At 42.0% G+C, this 27,774-nt stretch overlaps 1 protein-coding gene across 1 annotated transcript in view; it reads left to right on the top strand.

Annotated features, from left to right (window-relative positions):
* Positions 1–1,194: 1,194 nt before the first annotated feature.
* The window catches only part of BTBD8 (BTB domain containing 8), a 135,149-nt gene continuing 108,569 nt past the window's right edge, over positions 1,195–27,774 (top strand). Inside the window, 4 exon segments of the mRNA XM_074221683.1 lie at positions 1,195–2,787; positions 3,549–3,714; positions 8,371–8,573; positions 27,022–27,287. Of these exon segments, the coding sequence (XP_074077784.1) occupies positions 1,262–2,787; positions 3,549–3,714; positions 8,371–8,573; positions 27,022–27,287 (2,161 nt within the window). The 5' untranslated portion in view covers positions 1,195–1,261.

The following is a 27,774-nucleotide window of genomic DNA, read 5'->3' as shown; positions in this document are numbered from 1 at the left end:
TATAAATATGTTATGGAACACTATTATTCCATTAGAAACCAGGAGGGATGGGAATTTGGAGAAGCCTGGAGGGATTTGCATGAACTGATGCTGAGTGAGATGAGCAGAACCAGAGAAACACTGTACACCCCCAACAGCAACATGGGGGTGATGATCAACCTTGATGGACTCGCTCCTTCCATCAGTGCAACAATCAGGGACGATTTGGGGCTGTCTGCTATGGAGAACACCATCTGTATCCGGAGAAGAACTGTGGAGTTTGAACAAAGACCAAGGACTAGTACCCTTTAATTTAGAAAAAAACTGCTATCTTATTGTCTGATTTCGCTATCTTGTATACTTTATGTTTCTTTCTTAAGGATGTTATTTCTCATCACACTCAATCTGGATCAATGTTTACCATGGAAACAATGTCAAGTGGGGGAGGGAAGTGAGATTAGGGGGAAAACTGTGAAACTCAAAATAAATAAAATCTTCCAAAAAAAAAATTATTCTGGGGCAGCCAGGTGGCGCAGGGTATAGAGCGCCGCCATGGAGTCCAGCGGCCTCAGAAGCTTCATCATGACCTAGCTGCAGGGGCTTGGCTGAGTCACTTAACTCCAAGGCCCCGGAAAAAAAACCTAAAAACCAGAAAATGATCATTGTGAGCAGGGTGGGGTGAACATAACTTCCCGAGGTGGGGCCCGTGGTGGAGGGGCGGGGTGGCTCGGTGGAGGGGCGGGGCCTGAGGCAGAGGGGCGGGACCTGAGGCAGAGGGGCGGGACCTGCGGCAGAGGGGCGGGGCCCGTGGCGGAGGGGCGGGGTGTCGGAGGGTGGAGGGGTGGGGCCTGCGGCGGAGGGGCGTGGCCCGTGGCGGAGGGGCGGGGTGTCGGAGGGTGGAGGGGTGGGGCCTGCGGTGGAGGGGCGGGGCCTGCGGCTGAGGGAGCTGGGTGTCAGAGGGGTAAGGGGCGGGGCCTGAGGCAGAGGGGCGGGGCTCGGAGGGTGGGGGCGGGGCCCGCGGCAGAGGGGCGGGGGTGTCGGAGGGTGGAGGGGCGGGGCCCGCGGCGAAGGGGAAGGGGGCCGCGGCAGAGGGGCGGGGCCTCGGAGGGTGGAGGGGCGGGGCCGCGACAGAGGGGCGGGGCCTGTGACGGGGGCGGGGCCCGCGGCAGGGGCGGGGCCGGCGCCTGCGCAGACGCGGGCGGCCGGGAGCGCGCGCGGTCAGGCCGCGGCGGACGTTGGGCCGGGCCGGAGGAGGCGGCCCGCTCGGCCGGCCGGAGCCGCCATGGACAGCGGCCCGCTGCAGCCGCCTCGCCCGGCCCCGGCCCCGGCCCCGGCCCCGGCCCCGGCCCCGCGCTCCCTGCGCGAGCGCTCGCTGCCGGCGCCGCCGGTGGAGAACCCCTTCGCCAAGAGGCGGCGCTTCAGCCGGGCGCGCTGGCTGGCCATCGCGCTGGGCGGGCTGCTGCTGCTGCCGCTGCGCTGCCTGCTGCTGCTGCCGCTGCTGCTGCTGGCCTGGCCGCCGCTGCTGCTGGCCACCGCCTTCCAGCCGCCCTGCCCGCCGCGGCCGCTGCGCTCGTGGCGCCGCCGCCTGGCACGGCCGCTGCTGCGGGCCCTGGCGCGCCTCTTCCTCCTGGTCATGGGCTTCCTGGTGGAGGTGAAGGGGGCGCCGGCCCGCGCCCGCGAGGCGCCCATCCTGGTGGCCGCGCCGCACTCGTCCTTCTTCGACGGCATCGCCTGGGTGGTGGCCGGCCTGCCCTCCGTGGTGTCGCGCCGCGAGAACGCCGGCGTGCCCTGGGTGGGCCGGCTGCTGCTGCTGGGCCAGCCCGTGCTGGTGTCGCGCTGCGACCCGGACTCGAGGAAGAGCACGCTCAACGAGATCAAGCGGCGCGCCCTGGCGCCCGGCCGCTGGCCGCAGATCCTCATCTTCCCCGAGGCCACCTGCACCAACCGCTCGTGCCTCATCACCTTCAAGCCGGGCGCCTTCGTGCCCGGGGTGCCCGTGCAGCCGCTGCTGCTGCGCTACCCCAACAAGACGGACACGGTGACCTGGACCTGGCAGGGCGACTCGGCGCTGCGGCTCTTCCTGCTGACCCTGGCGCAGCCCTTCACCAGGATGCAGCTGGAGTTCCTGCCCGTCTACACGCCCGAGGAGGACGAGAGGAGCGACCCTGCCCTCTATGCCCAGCGCGTCCGCGGCGTCATGGCCAGCGCCCTGCAGCTGCCCGTCACGGAGCACACCTACGAAGACTGCAGGCTCATGATCTCGGCCGGCAAGCTGACCTTGCCCATGGAGGCCGGCCTGGTGGAATTCGCCAGAATCAGCCACAAGCTGAACCTGGACTGGGACGCCCTCAGGAGACACCTGGAGGAATACGCCACGATCGCGACTAAGTCCAAAGGAGGCAGGATCGGGATCGAAGAGTTCGCCAGCTACCTCATGCTGCCGGTCAACGACACCCTGAAGCAGCTCTTCGAGCTCTTCGACCGCAACAAAGACGGCACCATCGACTTTAGAGAATACGTGATTGGCCTGTCGGTGCTGTGCAACCCCGCCAACACGGAAGACCTCATCCACATGGCTTTTAAGCTCTTTGACCTTGACGGGGATGGCTTCGTAACCGAGATGGAGTTTGCCAGAATTCTGCAGTCTTCTCTTGGCGTTAGGAATCTGGAAGTTTCGAGTCTCTTCCAGGAAATAGCCAAAGAAAATCTAAATTACATTTCCTATTCGGAATTCAAACGTTTTGCGATGAAGACTCCAGAATATGCCAGATTGTTTACCACATACTTAGAACTCCAGACAAGCCACGTGTTTACATTACCCAAAACCATTACCTTTAAAGGAGTGAACTCACACAACCAAGTCAGCCCCGAAGACGGTGAAGGCAAAAAAAATAACTGAAAAGTCATTTTCACTGAGCAAAACTCCAGAGCTTATACTTTAGGTTGTTACGGGTACTGAGCGATATTTAAGATATGGTTGTAGATTACTTTATTTGGGCCTTTCCTTACCAGCTTTCTCATGAGAAGGCCCAAGATGGTCATAAAACCTCTTGGAAATAGATTGGGAAGCAGGTTTACAAAACACAGTCACCTGGTGTAGCTAGCATATTGAAGATTGGAGTAGTGCCTAAAACCAGAGTGGAAGAGCATTCATACGCTGAAACACTTCAACCACACTCACAGCATACATTGGCAGTGTTATTGGAAGATTATTATACCTTATATTAAGAGCTCCCTCTTTACTCTTCAAGCCAGAGGGGCTTCCACAGACATATCTCCTTTACCTCTCTGGTCCAGACTCACATAAATTTTTCAATTTCACAGTACAAATTAAAAACAAAAGCTATTTTTTCAATGTACTGAAACAGGTTCATACTATATAAAGTTGCCTCCTGTCATCACTAAATGATAGAACAGGGAATAAAAACTTTGATTTTGGTTTACAAAGGATAGGCCTTGTGTCATGATAACAATACTTGCCCAATGAAGTTTCTGAAAATAATAAAAGGGGTGGGCATACAAACTGAATTGATAAGAAGGCTTTGTTTATTTTCATTTATTTCTAGAAGAATTGGAAAGTTAACAGTCTGGACTGCTTTGGAAAAGAAGACATCGTACAAAGTGCAACAACCAGTTTCATAGATCATAAACTCCAGTGGAGAGGCTTGTGCTAAATTTGAAACTTCATTGATTCACCAAAAAAACAGAACTGTCGGAAGGGAGAGGACTGCCAAAAAACAGGTTAACCACATGGTGCTACTCAAAAGGTTATCTAGATAATGTTCTTTCACACTTACTGAAAATTCAATAAGCACATCTCTTAAGCTGCCATATTATGGGAGTGGGATTCTTTAAAGGAGTATTTTGACTTTAAATCTGGATCCATGAGTGTCAAGAAATCCACACAAAGATTAGGACACACTCATCTTCAGCTTTCTTTTCATTGCATTAAACTCTTGCCTACACACCTTCATTTCAGGTGCACATTGATTTTATGATTTCTCTCCCTTCCAGCCTAATAATGTTAAAATCTTTGACATTTAAAAATGTGTAGCTAATAAGGATCATTTGCACAAACCTTAAGTCAAAGGGGTGAATCTCGGGTAGAATTTTAGGGAGGTCTCTTGGGGAAGTTTAATTCTTCCTGTTGCCCAGGTTATGTGACCTTTCTTCCCTCACAACACTAAAGTAGTGACTTTACTGTGCCTAAAAATGAGGCCAGTTCTGTTCATGGAAATTAACCCTATTCTCAAGACCCCATTCTGCTATCTGATCCAGAGCTCCTGAGAATATAAATAACTCAGTTGCTCCTTAGGCTGACAGGAAAACAAATTGGAAACCACAGAAATAGGAATGGGTAGAATTCTATAAGGTTTAAAAAGAAAGATCCCATCACAATGCATTATACTTTTTTCTTTCATTTACTTAAAATAGCTCTATTTTCCATCTGAAGCATAGACTATTTCAAAGTAAGCTATGCAAAAATCTGAATGGGTATCATAGTTCAAGTTTTGCATTTTTGGCCACTTTGGCTATTTTCACTACATAACAGAATGTTATAGACTTATTTGGGTATGATGTTTTCAGTTCATTCCAAAACCAATTATAAATGTTTCTGGTTTATCTTAATGTTTTGTACTATCAGTCAGTGACCAAGGATTTGTTCAGTTCCTACTGTGCGCTAGTTAAATCCTGGGGATATAAAGACATATGTGAAACTATCCTTAGACTCAAGGTGACTTACGTTTTTCAGGGGCTTACCATTTCATTTGCCTTAATACTTCTTTCACTCCATTATTACAGATCAAGAATTAACTATATGGTTTCATGTTCCTGAATCAAAAATTTTCATTTGGGATAAGTTTTGGGGGAGTTAGAGTGAGGAATAATTTCTTGGCCAGTTTAATAGGAGAAAATCTCCGTAGGTATGAATTGGGTCATAGATCATTACACTCCTGCAATTTTCAGAAGCCAGAAGTTTTCACTATTTGTGTTGGTGATGGAAACTTAAGTAGTTGGATTATTGCCCTTTTATTCTCTTCTGCTGTCTCTCATCCCCGAGGAAGTCAACAGCTGAAAACATTTGTGGTTTTGGTCCTACCTGGGGTTTTTGTTGGCAGGGACATTGGTGTGGTTTACCCTTTTCTTGTCCAGCTCAGTTTACAGACGAGGAAACTGAGGCAAACAGAATGAAATGACTTGCTTGGGGGTCACACTGCCGGTTAGTGCCCGCAACTGGATTGTAAGTCAGAGGAGTTTTCCAGATTTCAAGTCCCACCCTTTCTCCATTTTATTCACTATATCCCCATGCCCGTTCAAAACGCAGCCCTTTCAATGACAGCCACTGGCTCCGGGAGCTGCCCCCTGGCCTTTCTCACCTCCTGGCCACCCTTTCTGGACTCTGGGGTCCACGAGGCGGAGGCCGTTCTCGGCCGCCAGGCTGGGGAGGAGGGATTCTCGGGGACGATCGGGGCGCTCGCATCGCGGGGCTGGGGGGGGCTGCGCCCCCAGACTTTGGAGACACCCTGCTTCTGCCCCCGCACCGTCCCGGCACCTCGAGGAGCCCCGGAATCCGCCGGCCCTGGAGCGAGCACGTGCGGCTCCTCCTCCAGCCCCAGGGAGCCTTCGCCCGAGGGGCGGGGCGAGCCGCCCGGAAGCTCGCGCCTCACAGGCTCGGCGACGGGAATGACTTCCGCGGCCACCAATAGGGAGACGCGTCGGCTCGGGGGCGTTCCCAGGCGAAGGTAAACAAACCTAATACGCCTGCGCCCCGCCGGCCGGAGGGAGGCTCGCTGGCGGCCCGGGCCCGAGTTCGAGGGGCCGCCGAGGAGGAAGGGCAGTCTGCGCGGCCCGGGGGCGGCGCGCGCTGGGGCCGGGGCTCGGGCTGGCGGCGCCCGGCCCGGAGTCATGGCCAGGTGCGGGCCCGGGGCCGCGGGCTCCCAGGGGCTCCCGGGGGCCTGCAAGAAGGCGGCGGCGGAGCGTCGCCGGCTGCGGGCCGCGGTGGCGGAGCAGCTGAGCCAGGACCTGCTGAGGTAGGAGGCCGCCGCGGCGGGCCGCGTCCCTGCGCCCGGAGCATGCGCGGTGCCCGGCCCCGCCCCGCCCGGGCCGCAGGTGGGGGGCGGGGGGAAGGGGCCCCCGCGCGCCCCCGCTGGTCTCCGGCCGCCTGCCGCACCTCCCCCCCCGTGGGGGAGCCGGGCGGGAGACCCGGGCCCCGGCGAGCTGCGCCCTCGGCCCTGGGCCCCCCCAAGCTCCCGGGGGGCCCCCGGAGCCGGACTCGTCGCTTCGGCCCCTCGAGGGTCTGTGGGGAAACTGAGCCCGGACAGAGCCTGCGGGCCCCGGCCCCGGCCCTGCCCCCGGCCCCGGCCCTGCCCCCGGCCCCGGCCCTGCCCCCGGCCCTGCCCCCGGCCCCGGCCCCTGCCCCTGCCCCCGGCCCCGGCCCCGGCCCCCGGCCCCGGCCCCTGCCCCGGCCCCCGGCCCTGCCCCTGCCCCCGGCCCCGGCCCTGCCTCCGGCCCCGGCCCTGCCCCCGGCCCCGGCCCCCGGCCCCCGGCGCCTCATCAGCCCAGGAGAGGCCCCGAAAGTCCAGCCCAGGTCACGTCCAACTTCAGGGTCTGGGAGGAGACGAGGCTGACAGGCTGCCGGGGGGGGGGGGGGGGGGGGGGACTGGGGCATTCCAAGTCCATAAATGAAACAGAAAGGGAAGTTCATCTTTAGTCCAAAGCCTATCCGTATTGCAGGGGATAGAACTTTAAGCCTGGAACTAAAAAAAGACTCCTCTTTCTGAGTTCACATCTGGCCTTCCATATAACGACTAGCTTAGCCCTGTTTGCCTTTGCTTTCCCATCTCTGTAAAATGACCTAGAGAAAGGAATGACAGATTATCCCCAAATGGCATCATGAAGCCTCAGGACAGTACCGTCTTTTGTTGCCCAGAAAGTAAATGGCAGTATTTGAAAAGGTGTAGTGCTCTAAAAGAAATTTTGAGCACTGTTGCAAAATCTTACTAATGAAAGCTTATTCTGTTTATAAAGTAACAAGTAGGTATCCATGATAACAAAAGGCTTCATTCTCCTAATTTTACCACACTTTTTTTTAAATTAAAGATTTTTTTTGTTTTGACTTTTACACTTTTCCCCCCAATCTTACTTCCCTCCCCCACCCCCACAGAAGACAATTTGTCAGTCTTTACATTGTTTCCATGTTGTACACTGATCCAAATTGAGTGTGATGAGAGAGAAATCATATCCTTTAGGAAGAAACATAAAGTATAAGAGATAACAAGATCAGACAATAATATATCAGTTTTTCCCCTAAATTAAAGGGAATAGTCCTTGAACTTTGTTCAAACTCCACGGTTCTTTTTCTGAATACATGGTATTCTCCATTGCAGACAGCCCAAAATTGTCCCTGATTTAACCACACTTTTTACTAGAATAGGTGTTACTTTGCAGTATTGCAATATGGAATCTACTGAGAATATTCACTCTCCTAATGAGAACACAGTCTTATCAAAATTTTTTGGTATTTATGTAATGAATTCATTCAAAATATTTATTGAACACCTCTGGTAAGATGTAACATAAAAATTTATTTTTAAAAGACAGTGATATACATCTCCATTATAATACCAGTGTTAGACTTGGGTATTGATTGCTCATCAGAATAATTTATTTTGTCCTCAATATAACCAAACCTGTCATTTTTGCAATGAGATTAAATTATAATTATATAATTTTCTATAGTAGGTTAAAACATCACAGTGGCATTTTGGGGACAAGGAAAAAGAATGAGACAATATTGTTGTCAGCTTCTTTTTAAGGAGTCTTTAATTTCAAACAGTTTTTTACATTCTGGAAAATTCATGGATCAGTTTTCCCTATAGTAAACAGTATTGTTTAAACCTTGGTCTTTTAAGATCTGTATTTTTTTTTGCTAAGTTACAGCTTTTTTCTTTTTCAATTTCAGTATGACTTTAGCTATATATTACTGTTATTATTACTATCTTAGCATTATATGTACTTTTATCAAGACTGCAAAATTTAGAACTAGCAAAAAGAAATTTAAAGTTAAGTAGAGAATGCCAAGAATTTGCATGTGACTGACACTCATCTAGCAACAAATTTAAGAATAATATACCACTTTAACAATTCTCTGTTATTTTAATGGAATTCTCTTTGTACATTATAGTGAAAATTTCATTTCCAAGGAAAGATTGTGCCAGGTTTCTGCAGCTGAATTAGATAAAAATAACTCAGGTATATCCTAAGGGATTAATATGATTTTATATATTAGGTTGAAAATGAATTTTATTTGTTGTCTTTTATAAAAGAAAAACAAGACCAATGTTTGATATATTAAGTTTTAAAAGTAATCAAATTGTGATTCCTATCCTTAACAGGCTTCTAAGAGAAGAAATCCATACAGATGTCACTTTTTGTATAGGTCCTACATTGTTCAAAGCTCACAAAGCTGTGCTTTTAGCAAGGGTTCCAGACTTCTATTTTCACACAATTGGAAAAACATTAAATAATTCAGAGAACCATGTTCCTGTTGTTGTAGAGAACTTTGAACCTTCAGAATTTAGAACATTTTTACAGTAAGTATGTTTTCCTAGTCTCTACTCATTTCATACTTTGCTTTAAGCATTGTTTAATTTCATGTTTTGTTTTTTATGCCTATTTTTGCAATTAGATTTTAATTCATCTTAACATGGGTGAAGTAATAGTGATTTCAGGGAAACAAAAAGATGTCTTGGTATATTTTCTGTCAGTTGATATTTATCATCTTGAGATTTAGAGTTTTAAGCTTAGAATTATAAACATTTACAGAAATACAAAATTGTAACTTATTTTTTCCTTGTAGTTTATCTGAAATTGACTTAAAAAAAAGAATGATTAAGAGGTGAATATAAGTGACCTCTAGCAGTTTCTGTAACTTCATAAATTTTACTCTAAAAAATGAAAGAAACTGAAAGGAATTTTTGTTTACTCTTTCTCTCTAAAGGACATGCTTTAAGGACTGTTTAGAGATTTCTGTATAGAAATCCTCAAGACTTTAAAAGTAATCAACCAGAAAATATTTGAATTAGAAAAAAACATTAAAACTAATTCTACATTCATAATTTAGGAAATTAGTAGTTATTATTGGAGTACTAGTAGTTTATAGGGGCAGCTAGGTGGTACAGTGGATAGAGCACTGGCCCTGGAGTCAGGAATACCTGGGTTCAAATCTGGCCTCAGACACTTAATAATTACCTAGCTATGTGATCTTGGGGAAGCCACTTAACCCCATTGCCTTGCAAAGAAAACAAAAACAAGTTTTTGATTATCAGGATTAATTTGTTAAATTATCCTGGAATTTTTCATTATTATCATTATCATTATTATCATCATCATCATTATTATTATTATTATTATTATTAATAATAATGATAGTTTCATATTAGGATTATTCTTGAAGCACAGAATTGTTGTGTCTAATTCCATAGATTACAGTTACTGTTCCCAGTAATTTTTGTTGAAGGGTGAGGCCTTGCCCTCAAATTGTGTTCATTTACTATTTGTATATTGTATACCTAATCTATTCTACTGTTTCATTCTAAAATAAAAGTTTTTTAAAATAGAAAAAAATGTTAAGTTCTCTGCTACCCAAGACGACTGACCTGGAAAAAGGTAAAGGAAAGAGAATATAAGTATTTTAAAGTATCTGAAAACCAGAAGCAACAGCAAAATAGTTAGCTACCATATCTCAACGTATCGAGTGAAAATTGCCTCAGTTTACTAAAACCAAAAGGCAAAGTGAAAATAGGAAGATTCTACCTATCATCTCCTAAATAGTAGTGGCCAGACCTATGATATTCTTCACAAAAGGAATTCTCAGATGAGGGACCCCCACTACACGTGTAAATTGGCATATTCTTTATAATTTATAATCTCCGAAAATAGATGCTTAGAACCCAGAGAGGTTACGGGATTTGCCCACAGCTAAGATGTGTCTGAGGTGGAAGTTCTTTTGATGATGTTCTCCTTCTCTTCCTTGGTCATAAACTACTTACCTTTCCATAGATCTGACAGGTAAACTATTTCTTGATCTCCTAGTTCGCTTATAATATTGTTTTTTATGTCTAAATCCTGTATCCCTTTTGATCTTACTTTGGTATAGGGTGTGAGGTGTTGGTCTAATCCAAGTTTCTGCCATACTAACTTCCAATTTTCCCAACCATTTTTATTGAAGAGAGCGTTTTTATCGCAATAGCTGGACTCTTTGGGTTTATCAAACAGCAGATTACTATTCTATTCCACTGATCCATGAAGTGGGACTTCTTGAAAGAAATTCCTGATAAAAACTCCCAGAAATGCAATTACCAAAAAAAAGAAAAAAAGAGCTTTCAACTCAAAGAAAAAATACTTCAAGGAGACAGAAAGAAGTTCCATGTATAAGACCTGTTAGTATAGCATAAGACCTGTTAGTTACCTTTATTAAGTGGGAAAAAAAAATCTTGGGAGTAGAATATTCCAAGAGACAAAAAAGCAAAGCTTGCTACCAAGAAGATCTTACCCTAAAACACTGAATATAAATGCTTTCCTTTTGTAATCTTTCTGAGATGTCTTGGTTTTAGCCCATTCTAGAAAAATGATATTTTTTCTATAATTAATCTTTTCCCTATCAGGGGAAAAAAGTTTTCTTAAGTGAAAGTTTCATAGAAAGTTTGACTTCAGTATGGAACTTAAGTTCTGTCATCCTAGAAATTTCCCTGTTAAAGTGTTTATTCTTTCTCTGTAGCTAAGCTTTTAGATCCTCTGGAATCTCTGGTTTCTGAAATTTGTGAGGAAAAGAAAAATATTTACATGTAGAAATTTAAATTTTTTTCAGTAGCAAAGGTTAACTTTTCCCATAATAGTATTATTTTTATATGCTTCATTATAGCATGGAGATGAACTTGATTTTTGAAAACTGTGAAAATGGAATGTAAGCTCCAACAGGCTTCAAAAAATGATCTGGTAGCAAATCATGTTGGTTATCTAAGGCCTGACTTGGTTCATAATATGCAAAACATCATCAAAATGTTGACTACCAGATGAGAAATTTTTTTCATTTTATTGGCCCATGAAATAGAAAAAAATCTCAATGACCTTCCATCGTATGAAGTCCTATTTTTCCCAGTGATGTCAGAGGAATTGTAGTAAAGGTGTTAGAAGATAATGAAAGTCACAAATAAAAGTTTGTAAGTAATCTACAAACTACTAACTCTTATTAACATTTGATAGCAACAGCCATATAATGTATACACAACTAGAGTAACAACCGTATCTCTTTTGTTATTCTTGTTATAGAAGAAACTAGAAGACAGAAGTCATAGCTTAATGGCAAGAAGGATCCTCCTGGGATCAGGGAATTGGTAGCTGGAATTTATTTTATCATAAAGCCAGAGACAATAAGCATTGTTTCCTGAGATATTTGGCTATCTCATCTTGCAGTGCTTAAGATGAACTGAGAAAGGGTACTGACATAAGATCTTTATATTTAGTTTAACAGTGGCTGTATAGAAATTTTTTGAAGAACTTCCTCTATTCAAATCAGCATACCATATTAATCAGTTATCTCACTGGAGATGAGTCAATTTAGATATAAATCTTTTTTTTTTTTATGATTTTGCAAGGCAAATGGGGTTAAGTGGCTTGCCCAAGGCCACACAGCTAGGTAATTATTAAGTGTCTGAGACCGGATTTGAACCCAGGTACTCCTGACTCCAGGGCAGGTGCTTTATCCACTGCGCCACCTAGCCGCCCCTAGATATAAATCTTGATTTCAGTTTTTTAAGGAAAAATTAACCAAGCTTTAGATGATAGAGATTGTTTTTACAACAGGATACAAGAAACAGCTATGATGGATAATGGGGAAAAAGCAGAACTACACAAGTCTTTTTTCTCTGCAAAAGTGAAAAACCTTCAGAATGAGAATTATAGGGGAAAAAGTGGTTAAAGTTGTTAATAGAGTTAGAAAGCCAAGAAGAGATGACTAAAGAAGAAGGTAGCCCTCAGTGAGTTAAGATCCCTAGGTATTGACAAGCTATACTCTGGGGCACTGAAAAAACTTGATTTAACAGTCTTCTTTCAAAGATTGAAGAGGTGCCTTAGCAATGTTTTCTTGAATTTTAACAGGAGAGAAGAGTAGAATCTGAAACAAATGACTTGCCTCTTTTTCCAGGCAACATTTTAGAATGGATCATTAAAGGGAAGGTTTTTGAGTGATCATTAAGTGCCAGCCATTAGGGACAGTTTAATGGTGTAGAGTACGAGAACTATCGCCCTGAAGGCAGGAGGACCTGAGTTCAAATGTGGCCTCAGATATGCATTAGCTATGTGACATCAGGCAAATCATTCACCATTGGTTGTCTCCTTCCCCTTCCCCCCCCAAAAAAAAAACCCAACCATGAAGGTTGGCGAAGGTCACCGGTTTAGTAGAGAGAGTAGCCATAGCGGCAGAAACCTGACCTTGGACAACTGCAAGATCTCAGTTTAAGTCTAATCACTGACAAAGAGATTTACCTCTTGGAGTTATGGCCAGGAGATGGTTTCCTAACAGCATTGAAATCATTGACATGTTCCACCTTCTTCAAAAAAACACAGACTGGAAGATCATGGTGAAATTGTAGATTTTGTATGGCATACATAATATATTGAGGTTTTTAGCAAGTCATTTAATAAGACATCAACTATGTACCCATGTTTACTTTCACTGCTGCAAATTCTGTGAGAATGGTATACTTTCATGACATCATTGATGAAAACGAGAATTGGGTAGGCTTTTACAGTTTTATTTTTTCTTAGTATTTTTATTGATAACTTTTTAAATCACCTTCATTTGATTTTTCATTTTTAAAATTTTCATATAAGTATTTAAAAATTAATTTCTCTCACACCTTTTTGACCTTCTGTTTTTCTATAATGAGTTTTGTTAATAGCTTTTCTGTCTGTATAAAATGGTCTTTTGGGGATTTAGTTGTACAGTACTGAATAAATAAATTTAGGTAGTTAAAATAATTTTTGTTATATTGGCTCAACCCACTTCTTTTCTTAATATATCCTTTTCCCCTCAAATACTTATTACTGTTACTCAAGCAATAACTATCTCTTGTCATAAAAAATAAAGAGAACAGAAAAGATTTTAGAAAAATTGACCAATACAAATACATCTTTGCTAATTTTTTGCAAGCTTTTTTACAGGAGACAATTTTTAAAGTTACTCAACTGACTAGAAAAGATAGCAACTATAAAATCCAGCCATATCTGTTATTTGTGGGCTTTTTTAAAGTACTTTTTATTCTGGCTTTAATAAAAACCAAAAATAAATGAAGGAAAAATGAGACTTACTTGAAAACACAAAACTCTTTTGCATCCAACTTTTCCCTTTAATTGTAAATAACTTATCATGTTACTTTTAAAACTTGGTCTTTTCCCCTCCTAAACTTCCTTCCCCTTTCTTCAGAAAGATGCTTTTAATTACTTCTTTTTCTTTCTTTGCTTTTTTTTTTTTGGTTGCACTATGCTTCTCTCACACCTCTGTACTAAAAAAGAAAAGCACAATCCCTGTAACAAATAAGCATGAACAAACAAAATAAGCTTATGTATTTTCCATTTCTAAAAATATATATCTCATTCCACACCTTGAATCCAGCATCTTTTTATCAGGAGGTATTGTCACATACTTCACCATCAGCCCTCTGGAATTGTGGTTGACCACAGCCATTGATCATAGTTTTTAAATGTTTCAGAATTAATTTTTGTAACAATGTTGTGATTACTACAGAAATATTCCTGATTCTGCCCACTTTCCTCTCCAGCAGTTCATACAAATATTCCCAGGTTTTTCTTAAACTTTTTCATAATTTCTTGCAGTCAGATTATATTTCATTCTACTAAAATACCTTAATTTACACAGCCATTGCATAACTGATAACTCCCCTTTGTTTTCAGGTCTTTGCTATAGCAAAAAAGGTTAATTCTTTTTTTTTTTAACATAAGGATCCTTTTTCCCTTTCTTTGAACTTTTTGAAAGTATAGATCAACTAGTGGTGTCATTGAGCTGAAGGGTATAGTTTATTAACTTTTGGGGCTTAGTTCTAATCCTTTCCAGAATGGTAGAACCAATTCCCAGTTTTACCAGTAGTGTATTAATATGCATATTTCCTATAGCTCTTCTAATAATTTTCATTTTTCTTTTTTGTCATTTCTCCTACTTTGATAAATGTGAAGTGCAACCTCAGAGTTGCTTTAGATTGCATTTCTCTTATTAATGACTTGACTGTTGATAGCTTGGATTTCTTTCTTTGAAAACTGCCTAATCATTTCCTTTGATTGTTTTATCTATGGGAGAATGACTTATGATTATCCTATACTTTCCCTTCATCCCTAATATCCAATTGTTTGCCAACTCTTGCCATATCTATTACCACAACATCTTTGAAATGCTTTTTTCTCTGATCACACTATAATACCATAGTTTGAGTCCTAATAACATTGCCTAGATCACTTAGTCTCCTAATTGATTTCTCTGCCTTGAGTCTCTCAGTTACTCTAGGTTCATGCTACTATAACCAAAGTGATTGTTTTTAAGTGCAAATCTTACCATAGGACTACTACTCAATCTACTCCAAAGACTTTCTTTTGTCTCTGAAATAAAATAGAAAGTTTTTTTTTCAATTAAAAGTTCATTCCCCATCTTTTCCATGCATTCTTCCCCTCCGCTCCTCCTGCCTTTCTTTTCCAGGAGGTTGCAGGAACCTTGTAACAAATGTGCATTGTTAAACAAAACAAATCCCATCATTGTCCATGTTCAAAAAATACAGGTCTCATTCTTTATCTTGAGTTTATCACCTGTCCATTAGGAGGTGGGTGGGTGCCATGCTTTATCATTGGTTCTCAGGAATTGTGTTTGGTCATTATATCAAATGACTTAAGTGTTTTACGGTTCTTTGTAGTTACAATGTTAATAGTGTTGTAGAAATTATTCTTTTGATTCTTTTTCTTCCATTTATCTTATAAAACCCAGCACCACTAAACTACAGTCTTTTTCTTTTCTCCATGTTCCCCAGACCCTCACTTATTGATACTTCCAAGTTGACCTTCTCTATTTCCCACATATGATGCTCTTGTCTCTGGCCTCCCTACCTGTAGTTTCCTCCTTACCTTTGAACTTCTTCCCCAATTTCTAGTGTGGTCCTTGCTAAACTATTTTGTATTTATACTGTACAGTATAAATACAGTATAGTATACTGTACAGTATATATTTATACTGTACATCCATGACTAATATGGTAGCTCTTTGTGAAAGTTGCCTCCCACATTTAAGATTAAAATTATGGGATGACAACTCTGATGCATACAATTACAGGAGGACTTTTAGTCGAGTCAACAAGCATTTGTTATTATTTAGTGTGTGTGTGTGTGTGAATATATGCATGTGTGTGACACACATACACACACACACACACACACACACACACACACACACACACATATATAGAACCCTACTATGTATGAGGGACCATAATAAGTGCTGAGAATATGAAGAAAGGTTAAAAAATGGTTCTGTAAACAACATGCAAACAACTATTTGCCCACAGGATATATCTGTAGGACTAATTGGAGATTGTAACAGAAAGAAGGGCCCTAGTGTTGAAGATTATGAAAAACTCCTTCCAAAAGGTGTGATTTAGCTGACAGCTGAAGGAGGCCATATAGTAGAGAAAGCATTTCAAGCATGGAGGACCATTAATGAAAATGTATGGAGTTGGGAGATACAATGTCTTATAAGGAACCAGTTCTGGATCACAGAATATATAGATGGGAGTAAGGTATATAAGAAGATTAGAAAAGTAGGATGTTTTGAATGATTTTAAAAACCAAATACAATTTATTTGATCCTGGAGTTAATTGGTTGGTTCTTATCCTTCATTAATGAAGAAGACCAAAATGATGACATTATGTTAGAAACATGTGGTGTGTCCAGCCATGACTGAGCAGATCATTATGAGCTTGGAATGCTCCACAGAATGGTCACAAATAATCCATGTAAACACCTGGGGTGGTGACTCTAAACCTATATATCTCTTATTTCCATCGAGCTGCATAAGTTCTGACTGACTTTTAGAGCCAATACCCTCTCTGATGAAGGCACAGCATGCTGGGAAGTCCTGTGCCAGTTTCTCCCAAGCTTCACAATCAGTTCTTTTTTTGGGGGGGAGGGTTGGCAAGGCAGTGCAGTTAAGTGACTATTAGATGTTTGAGGCCAGTTTTGAACTCAGGTCCTCCTGACTCCAGGGACGGTGCTCTATCCATTACACCACCTAGCTGTCCCTACAATCACTTCTAATGTTCTTAAGAGAGACTTTTAGGATGTCCTGATATCTCTTCTTCTGACACCCCCCCCCCCCCAGTGAGCACTTTATCTGTGTGACTTCTCCTTTAATGAATTTATTTACACATTATTATAATAGACTTCTTGTAAAAGTAAACATAATCCCTCCTCCCCCCACAAAGATACCTCAAGAAAAGTAGTGACAGAATGGAAAAAAGTGTACTTCAGTCTGTGTTCAGATACCATCAACTCTCTCTGGGATGGATTGCATTCTTTATCAAAAGTTCATTAGAGGGTGCAACTAGGTGGCATAGTGGATAGAGTACTGACCCTGAAGTCTGGAGGACCCGAGTTCAAATCTGGACTCAAACACGCATAATTACCATGCTGTGTGACCTTGGGCAAGTCACTTAACCCCATTACCTTGTAAAAAAAAAGCCCAACAGAGAAGTTGCTTCAGTATTTTTCCCCAGTTGCTATTGCTAGCTGTATTTACCTCCATCCTATTTCTCCCTACCCCCATTTATTCTATTCTTTCTCTCTCTCTTCACCCTTTCCCTCCTTGGTCCCTGCTTTCCCATGATCTTTCCTCTCTTCTATCCCCTACATCTTCCTCTTCTCCCCCTCCATCCCCTTTCTCCATTCCTTTCCTTTCCTTTTTTTCCTCTAGGGTAAGGTATGTACCCTATTGAGTGTGTGTGTTTTCCTCTCTGAGGAACTTCTGATGAGAATGAAGGCTCACTCATTCCCCCTCAACTTTCTACTTCCACTCCAGTGCAAAAGCTTTTTCTTGACACTCTTATATGAAATATCTTAGCTCATTCTATCTCTCCTTTTCCTTTCTCCCAATACATACCCATTAACTCCATCTTTATAATATACTTTCATAATCAACTCCCTGCTGTGCTTTGAAATATCTGCTCCTTCTAATAGCTCTAATAAATGAGAACGTTCATATGAGTATTGTCAGTATCATCTTCCCATGTAGGAATACAAACAGTTCAACATCATTAAATCCCTCATAATTTCCCCCTCTCATCCACCTTCTCTATGTTTCACCCGAGTCCTACACTTGAAGATCAAACATTCTGTTAGCTCTGGTCGTTTCAACAGGAACGTTTAAAGGTTCCCTGTTTCTTTGAATGTCCATCTTTTCTCCTGAAAGAGAATGTTCAGTTTTACTGGGTAGTTGATTTTCGCTTGTAACTCAAATTCTTTTTGCCTTCTGGAATATCATTCCAAGTCCTATGAGCCCTTAATGTAGTCACTGCTAAGTCTTGCGTAATCCTGAATTGCATTGTTTCTTCCTGGCTGTTTGTAATATTTTCTCCTTGACTTGGAAGTTCTGGAATTTGGCTGTAATATTCCAGGGCGGGGTGGGGGGGGGGAGTGTTTTGGGATCTCTTTCAGGAGATTCCTTCAATTTCTATTTTACCCTCTGCTTATCAGGGCAGTTTTCCTGGAATTCCTGAAATTTCCTTGAAAAATGAATTCTAGACTCTTTTCCTAGTCATGACTTTCAGATAGCCCAATAATTTTTAAGTTAATTATCTCTCCTGAATCTGTTTTCTAGGTCACTTGTTTTTCCAGTGGTTTTGTTTTATTGCTTCTTGAATTCTCACAAACTTATCAGCTTCCTTTAGCTCCATTATTCATTTGAAGGAATTATTTTCTTCAGAGAACTTTTTTTTTAATCTCCTTTACTAGCTGGTCAATTCTTCTCCTCATTGACCTTTTGGATTGCTTTTTCCATTTGACCTAAGCTGGTTTTCAAGATGTTATTTTCTACAGTGTTTTTCACGATTTTCTTAACATCTTAATTTTCTTAACATTTCTCTTCCCAAATTTTCCTCTACTTCCCTTTCTTGATTTTTAAAATCTTTTTAGGTCTTCCATAGCCTGAGACAAAAATCATATTTTTCTCGAAGGCTTTGGGTCCACAAGTTTTGACTGTTAAGTTCTGAGTGTGTATTTTGATCCTCCATGGGACCAAAGTAATTGTCTGTGGTCAAATTTGTTTTCTTCTGTTGTTTGTTCATTTCCCCAGCCTGTGCCCTGGTTTTAACTCTCTGCTTCTGCTTCCAGAGTGGAGGATGCAATTTCCCAAGCTTTTGAGGGTTTTTGGGACCCCTCCCCCCACAGGACCTCACTTCCTTCAAGGTCTTTTTTTTAAAATTTATTTTCTAATTTTTTTATTCTCATTTCGTACAGATTTTTTTTTACATTAATAAAATATACTTGTTTACAAGTAAACAAAATGCCCCTCCCCCCATGAATATAGATAGACTTGCTTGGGCAAAAAAGTAAAGGGGAGAGAAAAAAAATTAAAATAAAAAAATAGTAATAATTGTAGGTATGGCCAGGTGGCGCAATGGACGAAGCACCAGCCCTGGAGCCATGAGCACCCGAGTCCATATCCAGCCTCGTAAACCCAATAATCACCCAGCCATGTGATATGCAAGCCACCCGATCCCCACTGCCCTGCAAAAACCAAAAAGAAGAAAGGAAAAAAAAGACCCAAAATAAAGTAAAATAGTAATAATAGTAGAGGTGGCTGGGTGGCAGACAGAGCATTGGCCCTTGAGCCAGGAGCACCTGGGTCCCAATCCAGCCTCAGACACCCAAAGATCATTCTGCTATGTGGCTCCAGGCAGGCCACCCAGCCCCACTTGCCCTGCACCCTCCCCCAAATAATAATAACAAAAAATGTGCTTCAGTCTTTGTTCAAACACCATCAACTCTGTCGTGAGTGGATCACATTCTTTATGATAAGTCCATCACAAAAGTTACTTGCATATTTTTCCAACGTTGCCATTACCATGTACTATATTTTCTCTCTCCTTTCACTCTGACTCTGCTGTAGGGTCACTGAGTGGCGCAGCAGACAGATCCCTGGTCCTGGGGCCAAGAAGCCCTGAGCCCCCATACCACCCCTTAGTCCGAGAATCCACCTGGCCCTATGGTCCTGGGCAGGCCATCCAATCCCAGCCCCTTGCAAGAAGTAAAAAAGAAAATGTGTTATATCTGACCACTGTCCCCCCATGGTCCATCCTCTCCTCCTTTATTCACATCCCCACCCTTTCCCCCTGCTCCCCACTCCTTCTTACTCCAGATGTCTCTACCCCATTGAGTATATTTGCTGTTTCCTCTCCTAGCCATCTCTGATGAGAGGAAAGGTTCCTTCATTCCCCCTTGCCTCCTCCCTTCCATATCATTGCAATAGCTCATTGTAATAAAAAAAATCTTATTATGTGAAATATCTTGGACTATTCCCCCTCTCCTTTTTCTTTCTCCCTTTCCATTTCCCTTTTTTTCTATTGACTCCATTTTTACACCATATTTTATCTTCAAATTCAGCTTTCTCCTGTGCTTCAACTATAAAAGCTCCCTCTACCTGCTCTATTAACTGAGATGGTTCATATGAATATTATCAGTATCATTTTTCTATACATGCAGTTCATCCTCATTAAGTCCCTCATATTTCCCCCCTCTCCTCCAATCTCCATGCTTCACCTGAGTCCTGTATCTGAAGATCAAACCTTCTGTTCAGCTCTGGCCATTCCAAAAGGAACCTTTGAAATTCCCCTGGTTCATTGAAAGTCCATCTTTTTCCCTGGAAGAGGACATTCAGCCTTGCTGGGTAGTTCATTCTTGGCTGCATTCTAAGCTCTTTTGCCTCCCGGTATATTGTATTTCAAGCCCTATGAGCCTCCAATGTAGATGCTGCTAAGTCCTGAGTGATCCTGACTGCAGCTCCACGATATTTGAATTGTGTCCTTCTGGCTGCTTGTAATATTTTCTTTCTCTTTGACTTGGGAGTTCTGGAACTTGGCTATAATATTCCTAGGGGTTGTTTTTTTGGGATCTCTTTCTCTGGGGGATCGGTGGATTCTCTCCATTTCTATTTTTCCCTCTGCTTCTAGAATATCAGGGCAATTTTCCTGTAGTAATTCTTTGAAAATGATGTCAAGGCTCTTTTCCTGATCATGACTTTCAGGTATTCCAATAATTTTCAAATTATCTTTCCTAAGTCTGTTTTCCATATCAGTTGTTTTTTCAGTGAGATATTTCACATTTTCTTCTAATTTTTCATTTTTTTGGTTTTGAAGTATTGATTCCTGATTTCTGGTAAATTCATCAATCTCCCTGAATTCTATTCTTTGTCTGAAGGATTTATTCTCCTCAGAGAGTTTTCTTATCTCTTTTTTCCATCTGGCCAAATTTGCTTTTTAAAGCATTCTTCTCAATATTTTTGAACTGTTTTATCCATTTGACCTAAGCTGGTTTTTAGCATGCTGTTTTCTTCAGCATTTTTTTGGATTTCCTTGACTAAGCTGCTGACTTCATTTTCATGTTTTTCCTGCATCTCTCTCCTTTCTTTTCCCAGTTTTTCTTTCAACTCCCTCATTTGATTTTCAAAGTCTTTTTTGAGCTCTATCATAGCCTAAGCCCAAATTCTGTTTTTCCTGGAGTCTTTAGATGCAGGAGCTTGTGCTTCCTCATCTTCAGACTGAGTATTTTGATCCTTCTTGGGCTCATTTGCAAAATATTTCTCAATGGTCTTCCTCTTATTTCTTTGCTTGTTCATTTTCCCAGCCTCAGCCTGTTTTTTTGGTGTGCTTCCTTAGCTTTTGGGACACTCCCACAAGGGTCTCAGCGTGCGAGGCTCTGTCCTCCCTCCTGGTCTGTGAATGAACATAAGTGCCCCCCTCTGCCATGGGGCCAAGGTGGAGGGGCCCTGTTGTTCTATGGGGGGGCCTAGACTGGAATCAGGATCTGAATGTGGTCAGAGCCCCAGAGTCCTGTTCCAGGGGCAGAGGACAGAGCTGGGCAGTCTCTCTCTCTCTCTCTCTCTCTCTTCACTCCCCTCCCTCAGCTCAATGGGCTCATGCCCTGGGGGCTCCTGCTTACCAGCTCCACCTACTTCTGTTTCCTGGATCAGGGCTGGGGAAAGACCAAGCTGCTTGCTGTGTGCCCTGAGGGCTGGGCTCCAAGTGCTTGCTCTGGCAGAGGTTCCCTGCTGTTCCCCCACTTTGTGTCTGGTGCTCCCCAGAGTGCAGCTCAGGAGACTCCCCCACTGCTGGGAGCTGGGGCTGCCTCCGGGAGGCTGAAGTTCTTTGGCTCTGGTGGACCACCTCTCTGGTGGGCCGCCCCTCCGACCCCGGGGAGCAGAGCCTTTCTGCTCTTTTCCAGGTTACCTTGAGTAGGAGAACTGCCTCACTGGGTCCCTTTGTGGGTTCTGTCTCTTGAAAGTTTAATTAGAGCCCTTAGTTTATGAGTTTTTATCAGAGAGCTCCTAAGACTCGATCCCTTCATGTTGCCATCTTGGCTCCGCCCCCCCCCCCCCCCCCCCAAGGTCTTAAGAGAGACTCTGACTACTTTCCTGGCCTGTGTTCTGGTCTGTGTATGACTGTAGGCATTCCCCTCTATCCTGGAGCTGTGAGGAAGGTCCTTACTCTGCTATGATAGTATGGGTCCCCAGACTGCAACCTGAATCTGAGTATGAGCAAAGCAACAGAGTCCTGCCCCAGAAATAGTGAAAAGACCTCTGGGATCTTCACCAACCTCCTTATCAACTGTGGACTAAGTGCTCTGGAAGCAACTGCCAGGTGGCTCTGCAGGTGCCCAGGGAAGGGCTGTCCTGGACTCCATGCTCACTCTGGTGCAGAAGATTTTCTGCTGAACTTCCAAGTTGTCTTTGGCAATCCCTGGACTGAGAGATCTAGAAACTTCTGCAGGCTATTCCTGGAAGGCTGGAGCTCATTGACTCTGGCACAGTGCACCCTGGGCTCCACTTTGGCCCTTTCCAACCTGGTGGAACTGACCCTTGCCTCGGATCTTGCCAAGTTATCTTGGCTGGAAAATTGTTTCATTCAATCTTTCTGTGGGTTTTACCACTCTAGAATTTGATTACAGTCATAATTTTAAGGCATTTGGAGTGTTCTGGGGGAGAATTTCTGAGAATTCCTGCCACCGTGTTGTCATCTTGGCTCTACTCCCCCCAATCCCCCCCCCCAATAAAATAGTCTTTTTGGCAAGCATACCCTTTAGTTGTTTTTGTGTGTGAGTGTGGGTGGTTTTGTTTTTTTTTTTGTGGGCCAGTGGGGTTAAGTGACTTGCACAAGGTGTTACACAGCTAATAAGTATCAAGAATCCGAGGTTGGATTTGAACTCAGGACCTCCTGACTCTAGGGCTGATGTTCTATCTACTGGGCCACCTAATTGTCCTGGACTCTAGAGCTTATTGACATGGTTAGACCTGTACTTTAGAAGATTGATTTGACAAGTGAATGGAGGATGGTCTGGAATGAAGAGAGATATGAGTCAGAGTGACCAGTCAGGCATGAGGAGATGAAAGCCTGCAACAGGTCAGAGGAGAGAAAGCATTGTATATAGGAGGTGTTATAAAGATGGAATGGACAGGATTTGACAGCTGATTGGATGTAGTAAAGGAGAGTGAGGTCCTGGCGGTTATCCTTGAAGGTGAAAGAGAAGTGAAGGAAAGATAATGAGTTCATTTCTGTACTTGTTGAATTTAAGATTTCTACGGGACAAGATGTCCAAGAGACAGTTGAAAATGGGACATTAGAGATCAGGAGAAAGGATTAGTACAGATGATAAATGATTCCATAGGAAATGGTGAGATCACCAAATGAAATTATATAAAGGGAAAAGATAAAAGTTTTTGGAGAGAGGTTGATGAAAATCTTACAAAGGGTTACTGAAAAGGAATGGTCAACCAGATAGGAGGAGATCCAGGAGCGAGGGTGTCTTGACAATCTAAAGAGAGATGACAGTGTCAAAGGCTGCAAAAATGTCAAGGAGAATTGAGGAAAAGTCCATTAGATTTGGTAATTTTGATGATTTTGGTAGAGAGCAATTAGGTTAGAATATAAATTGTGTGGAGAATTAAGAGAGGAAGGGAAGTAGAAACGTTGATCTAGTTGGGCTTCTGAATTTAACTACAAAAAGAATGGAGGAAAGACACAGGACAAAAGCTAGTAGTAGTAGTAGTAGTAGTTTGATAAGCATTGATATTAACAAATTATAAAACAAGGAGATCTGCTCTCCAGTGTAATGAAAAATATCTGGGTGGAATCCAAATAGAAGGATTACTTATTGATTCCAGAGTTCTGCAAATCTTCCTTTTCACATTTGACATATTAATTGCATTGTGATCAGGAACACTATAAAACATGCTCAGTGAAATCACAATATTGTAAGAGATTGGTCAAAGTAAATTTTTTTCTTTTTTTAAATCAGTTTATGAAACTAACATGAGTATTTAAAAAATTAGAATATAAATGTCAAACTGAAATTTCAATACATAATTTGTTTTTTTAATGTTGACTGAATTTAGCATGAAAATAACAAGACTGCTTGTTTTTTTTCCCCATTCTAAACCACCTACTGTTCTCTTTTGGGTATTTTTAAATGATTCATTGATAAATTTTTTTATTATTCTTTTTTCTCTGATCACTATTACTATTAATTTTTCTTTTTCCCCAAATAGAACCCTTTCCTTGTAAAAAAAAATACATCTGTGGAAGCAAAACAAAATCATACATTGGCTGAGTCTGAAAGTGAACTTCTTCTATACAGGATCTGAATCATTTCATTATCATCTTGTGAATTATGTTTGATCACTATGTATAACTCACTTTAAATTTTGAAAGCAGTTATTAAGTACCTACTAAATGCCAGTCTCTGTACTAGCTTCTGGTGATAACAGGAACAAAAATGAAACAACCATTCCCAAAATTTTGTTGGGCAAAGCAATGCAAAGAGAAATAAGGAAGCAAAACACAGGAAAAAATAATAAGTGTCTTTGTTAGTGTCTGGAAGCATTGAGAAAAGCCTGGCATTGGAGGTAGCACTTGCACTAAACCTTAAAGGAAACAAGGGATTCTGATAGATTTGGTAAAGAGGGGTTGACTTGAGGGGCAGAGGCAATCTGTGCAAAGCCTTGTAGAAATGAAATGTTTTTTTAACAAAATCATATTTACTTGAATCTGGGAGTAAAAAGGGCCATAATGGTCAACAAATCCAACTCTAATCTGCTATGGGAAGCCTTTTTTTTGTTTGCTTGTTTTTAGGTTTTTTGGTAAGGCAAAGAGGGTTAAGTGGCTTGCCCAAGGCCACACAGCTAGGTAATTATTAAGTGTCTGACACTGGATTTGAACTCCTGACTCCAGGGCCTGTGCTTTATCCACTACGCCACCTAGCCGCCCCTATGGGAAGCCTTTTACAAGTGGTTGTCTGGTGTTTGTTTGAGTGGCTCCACTGATGGGAAACTCAGTCTTTAATGAATTATTATTATTATTATTATTATTATTATTATTATTATTACTTCTATTTTTAGATAGCTTTAACTTTTATTTAATCCAGCTGATATTTATTAAGTATTCAGTATGTGTAAGGCAGGAGCAGCATATACTGAACTCAGAAGTCAGGAAGATCTGTATTCAAGTCTCATTCTTGGCCTGATAACTATTCTGGATCAAGATTAGTTCTAGATGCTCCAGGGGTTCAGATTAGGGATTAGAATGCAATGAACTACTCAAGGACCATAAACTAAACTCAACTTTTCTTGTACTCAGATTAAAAAGGATATGGTTCCTAATTCAAATGAAAGCTAACTCCCCTTGCTTATCTCCAGCAACTGACAGCTCAGCTAAAACTGTTAGACTACGAGTTCCCCCTTTTGTCTCAAGGAATCATTAATTTTAAGGACTATCTCCCCCAGGTGACCTCTCTGCCTCCTTAATGTGAAACCATCCCAATGTGCATAAAACAGGTATTGCTGGTACCTGGACTGTTTTGTGCCCAGGGAATGCCCTAGAACTTTAATCTAGTGATTGCCACTGATCTGCCTATTTTGCTGGTGGCAGTTTGAACACAAATCACATTAACTGATGAAACAGAATCCTTGTTTAATCAAGCTCTTCATGTTGAATCTGTCTCCTTGTAACTTTTTCCTTCTTTCCATTTGTTGTAGTTCTGACCTCTGAAATTACATAGAATTAATCACAGTTGGAAGAAACCTTTGCCATCAACTAGTTTGACCCATAGCTACACCATTCCTGATCAATGTTCTTTTAGCCTCTGATTAAATATCCAATTCGATAGAAAATTCACTACTTCCTAACATAGCTCATTTCACTTCTATTCAGAAGTATTATTCAATACATTTATTTGTGATTTTTCTTTACATCAAGCCCAAGTATGCCTGATTGCAACTTTTACTCATTGCTCCTTGTAATTTGACCCTTTTAGGTCAGTGGAACATTTGATTTACTCTGTGACATCTCTTCAGTTAGTCAAAGAAATGTATCTCATCCTTCCATCATCTCCCCAGTCTCTTCTCCAAGCTCTAACCACCCTCATATCCTTTTCTTGGTCCTCTCACAGCATGGTCTGTACACAGTCCTTTAAGCATCTGATTGTTTCTTTTGGAGATTTTCCAATTCCTTCTGCACAAGTTAAGTCTTGACAAAGTCAAAGCCTGGACAGATATTTCTTTCTACGTTCAATTATGGTATTCATTTCCAACACCCCACAATCAGGCCATCTCCTGGCGTTAACTTATGGCAGTTACTAATTTTCTGCAGTAAACAAATTAAAAGTTTAATATGTTCTAGTTCTTATTTTTTGTTTTAAAAATCATTGCTTCAATCTATTTTAAAGAATGGTGTATTTTTTTCTTTTCCAAATCTATTCCAAATCTTTAATTTCTCTTCAGATTTAAAACAGAAAGTTAGTGAATGGTGCACATTCCCTTCCCTTTTGTAGGTCTTATTTTATTGATTCATACTCCACATCCCCAGAACAATGCTTTGGAACTCCCCATTCAACTTCTTCTCTTCCCTTCTACCCCCTAACCCCTGAAAGAAAATGGCCTAAAATCCAGCAGTCCCTTATAGCCTTCCCTCCTTGTGGCTTTGTGCTTTGTGAAAACAGGATTGTGAATTTGTAATACTGGGAGGGGGGGGGGGGGGGGATGAGGCTAAACCCAAAGGTGAAGTCTGTGATAAGGATTGAGCCTGTCTGTTATGTAAATCTGACTGATCTTATCAAAATGATGTCAATTAAATGGGAAAACCCTGAAAAAAATTAACTAGTTCAACTCCTTCATTTTAAAACCTGCTTTTTTTTTTTACTCCATCTAAATGGGAGTAAATGAGATACCTGCATTCAGGTCCCACCCCACCTGTGTATGACCCTCTTAGAAGTTACTGAAAAATGAGGGTAATAATTGCCTCCACTTCACAGGTCTGTTGTAAAGTTCAAATGAGCTAATATATTTGAGGTATTTTGCAAACCTTAAAGGCCAATATAAATAGCACCTATCCTTCTTAGCTTTACCATTATCAATGACACCTCTACTTCCTGCTACAATCCTCACCTCCAGCAGCAGAGGAACTTAGTAGCAGAAGGGCCCCTGCTAGATTGGGACTTCTCAGATCTTAGCCTGGCAATCTATGCTCCAGTCTCTACCATGTTGATGCTCTTCATTCTCTGAAACTACTGAAATTCTATTTCTTTTAAAATAATCTTTCATATTGGCTTTTATATTGTCTAGATTACTGGGATTTTGTTGCAGTGAAATATCTCAGAACACACTGCATTGGGAATTTTCAAAATATTATCTTTAATGAAAACTTTTATCTTTTATTTTATCACAGAGTTGTGTATTCATCAGACAAAAACATAAAAAACTACGAAGAAGAAATTCTGAAAAAGAAGGTGCCTAGGGACAGGTTACAACAGGAACTCTTAAATGCTGATGTATATTCTGGAAAGTATGCGGAAAGCAATGGATGCTCACCCACTTCCCAGAGTAATTTGACAAAAATGGAAGTTCAAGATGGAAGTTTGGTTGATTCCTCTCTTACTAAATGTGAAGTTCCAGAAGAGATGAGTGAAAATGGGATCAACTCCGATTTTATAGGTGGGACTTGTTGGTGGAGGATCACAATTATATTGACACAAGAATATATGCTAATATAATTTGTAAAAAAAATTTAGCTTTGCATTCAGTTGCAAAACAAAATGGGTCCGAGTTGAGTAAACCAAGGATCCCAAAACTTAGTCCTCCTCACAATTAATATACAATTTAGAGGTAATGAAAAAGAAAAATCATAGGAATTGAGACACCTACCCTCATTGGTGGACAGTATGGGGAAACACTGAGGTGAGACAAAAAGAGAGGGAGTTTTGTGATACTCCTAAAGGCTGGTGATCTTTGGAAAGGATTATTCCTCCAAAATCAGCTGAAACTTAGCTTCACAATGTGGTGAATAAAGGCAAAATTAATCCTGGGGTTCTCAACTTTTTAGGATCATGTATATAAATTTATGCATTATTTATTAGAGATTTCTGGATGGAATAGTAGTCTACTTTAAGGGACATCAAAGGAATGAGGCACAAAGAATACA

This window comes from Macrotis lagotis, chromosome 2 (genome assembly GCF_037893015.1).
Source record: "Macrotis lagotis isolate mMagLag1 chromosome 2, bilby.v1.9.chrom.fasta, whole genome shotgun sequence".
In the NCBI taxonomy this organism is placed as follows: Eukaryota; Metazoa; Chordata; class Mammalia; order Peramelemorphia; family Peramelidae; genus Macrotis; species Macrotis lagotis.
This window is presented reverse-complemented; position numbering and strand designations above follow the sequence as displayed.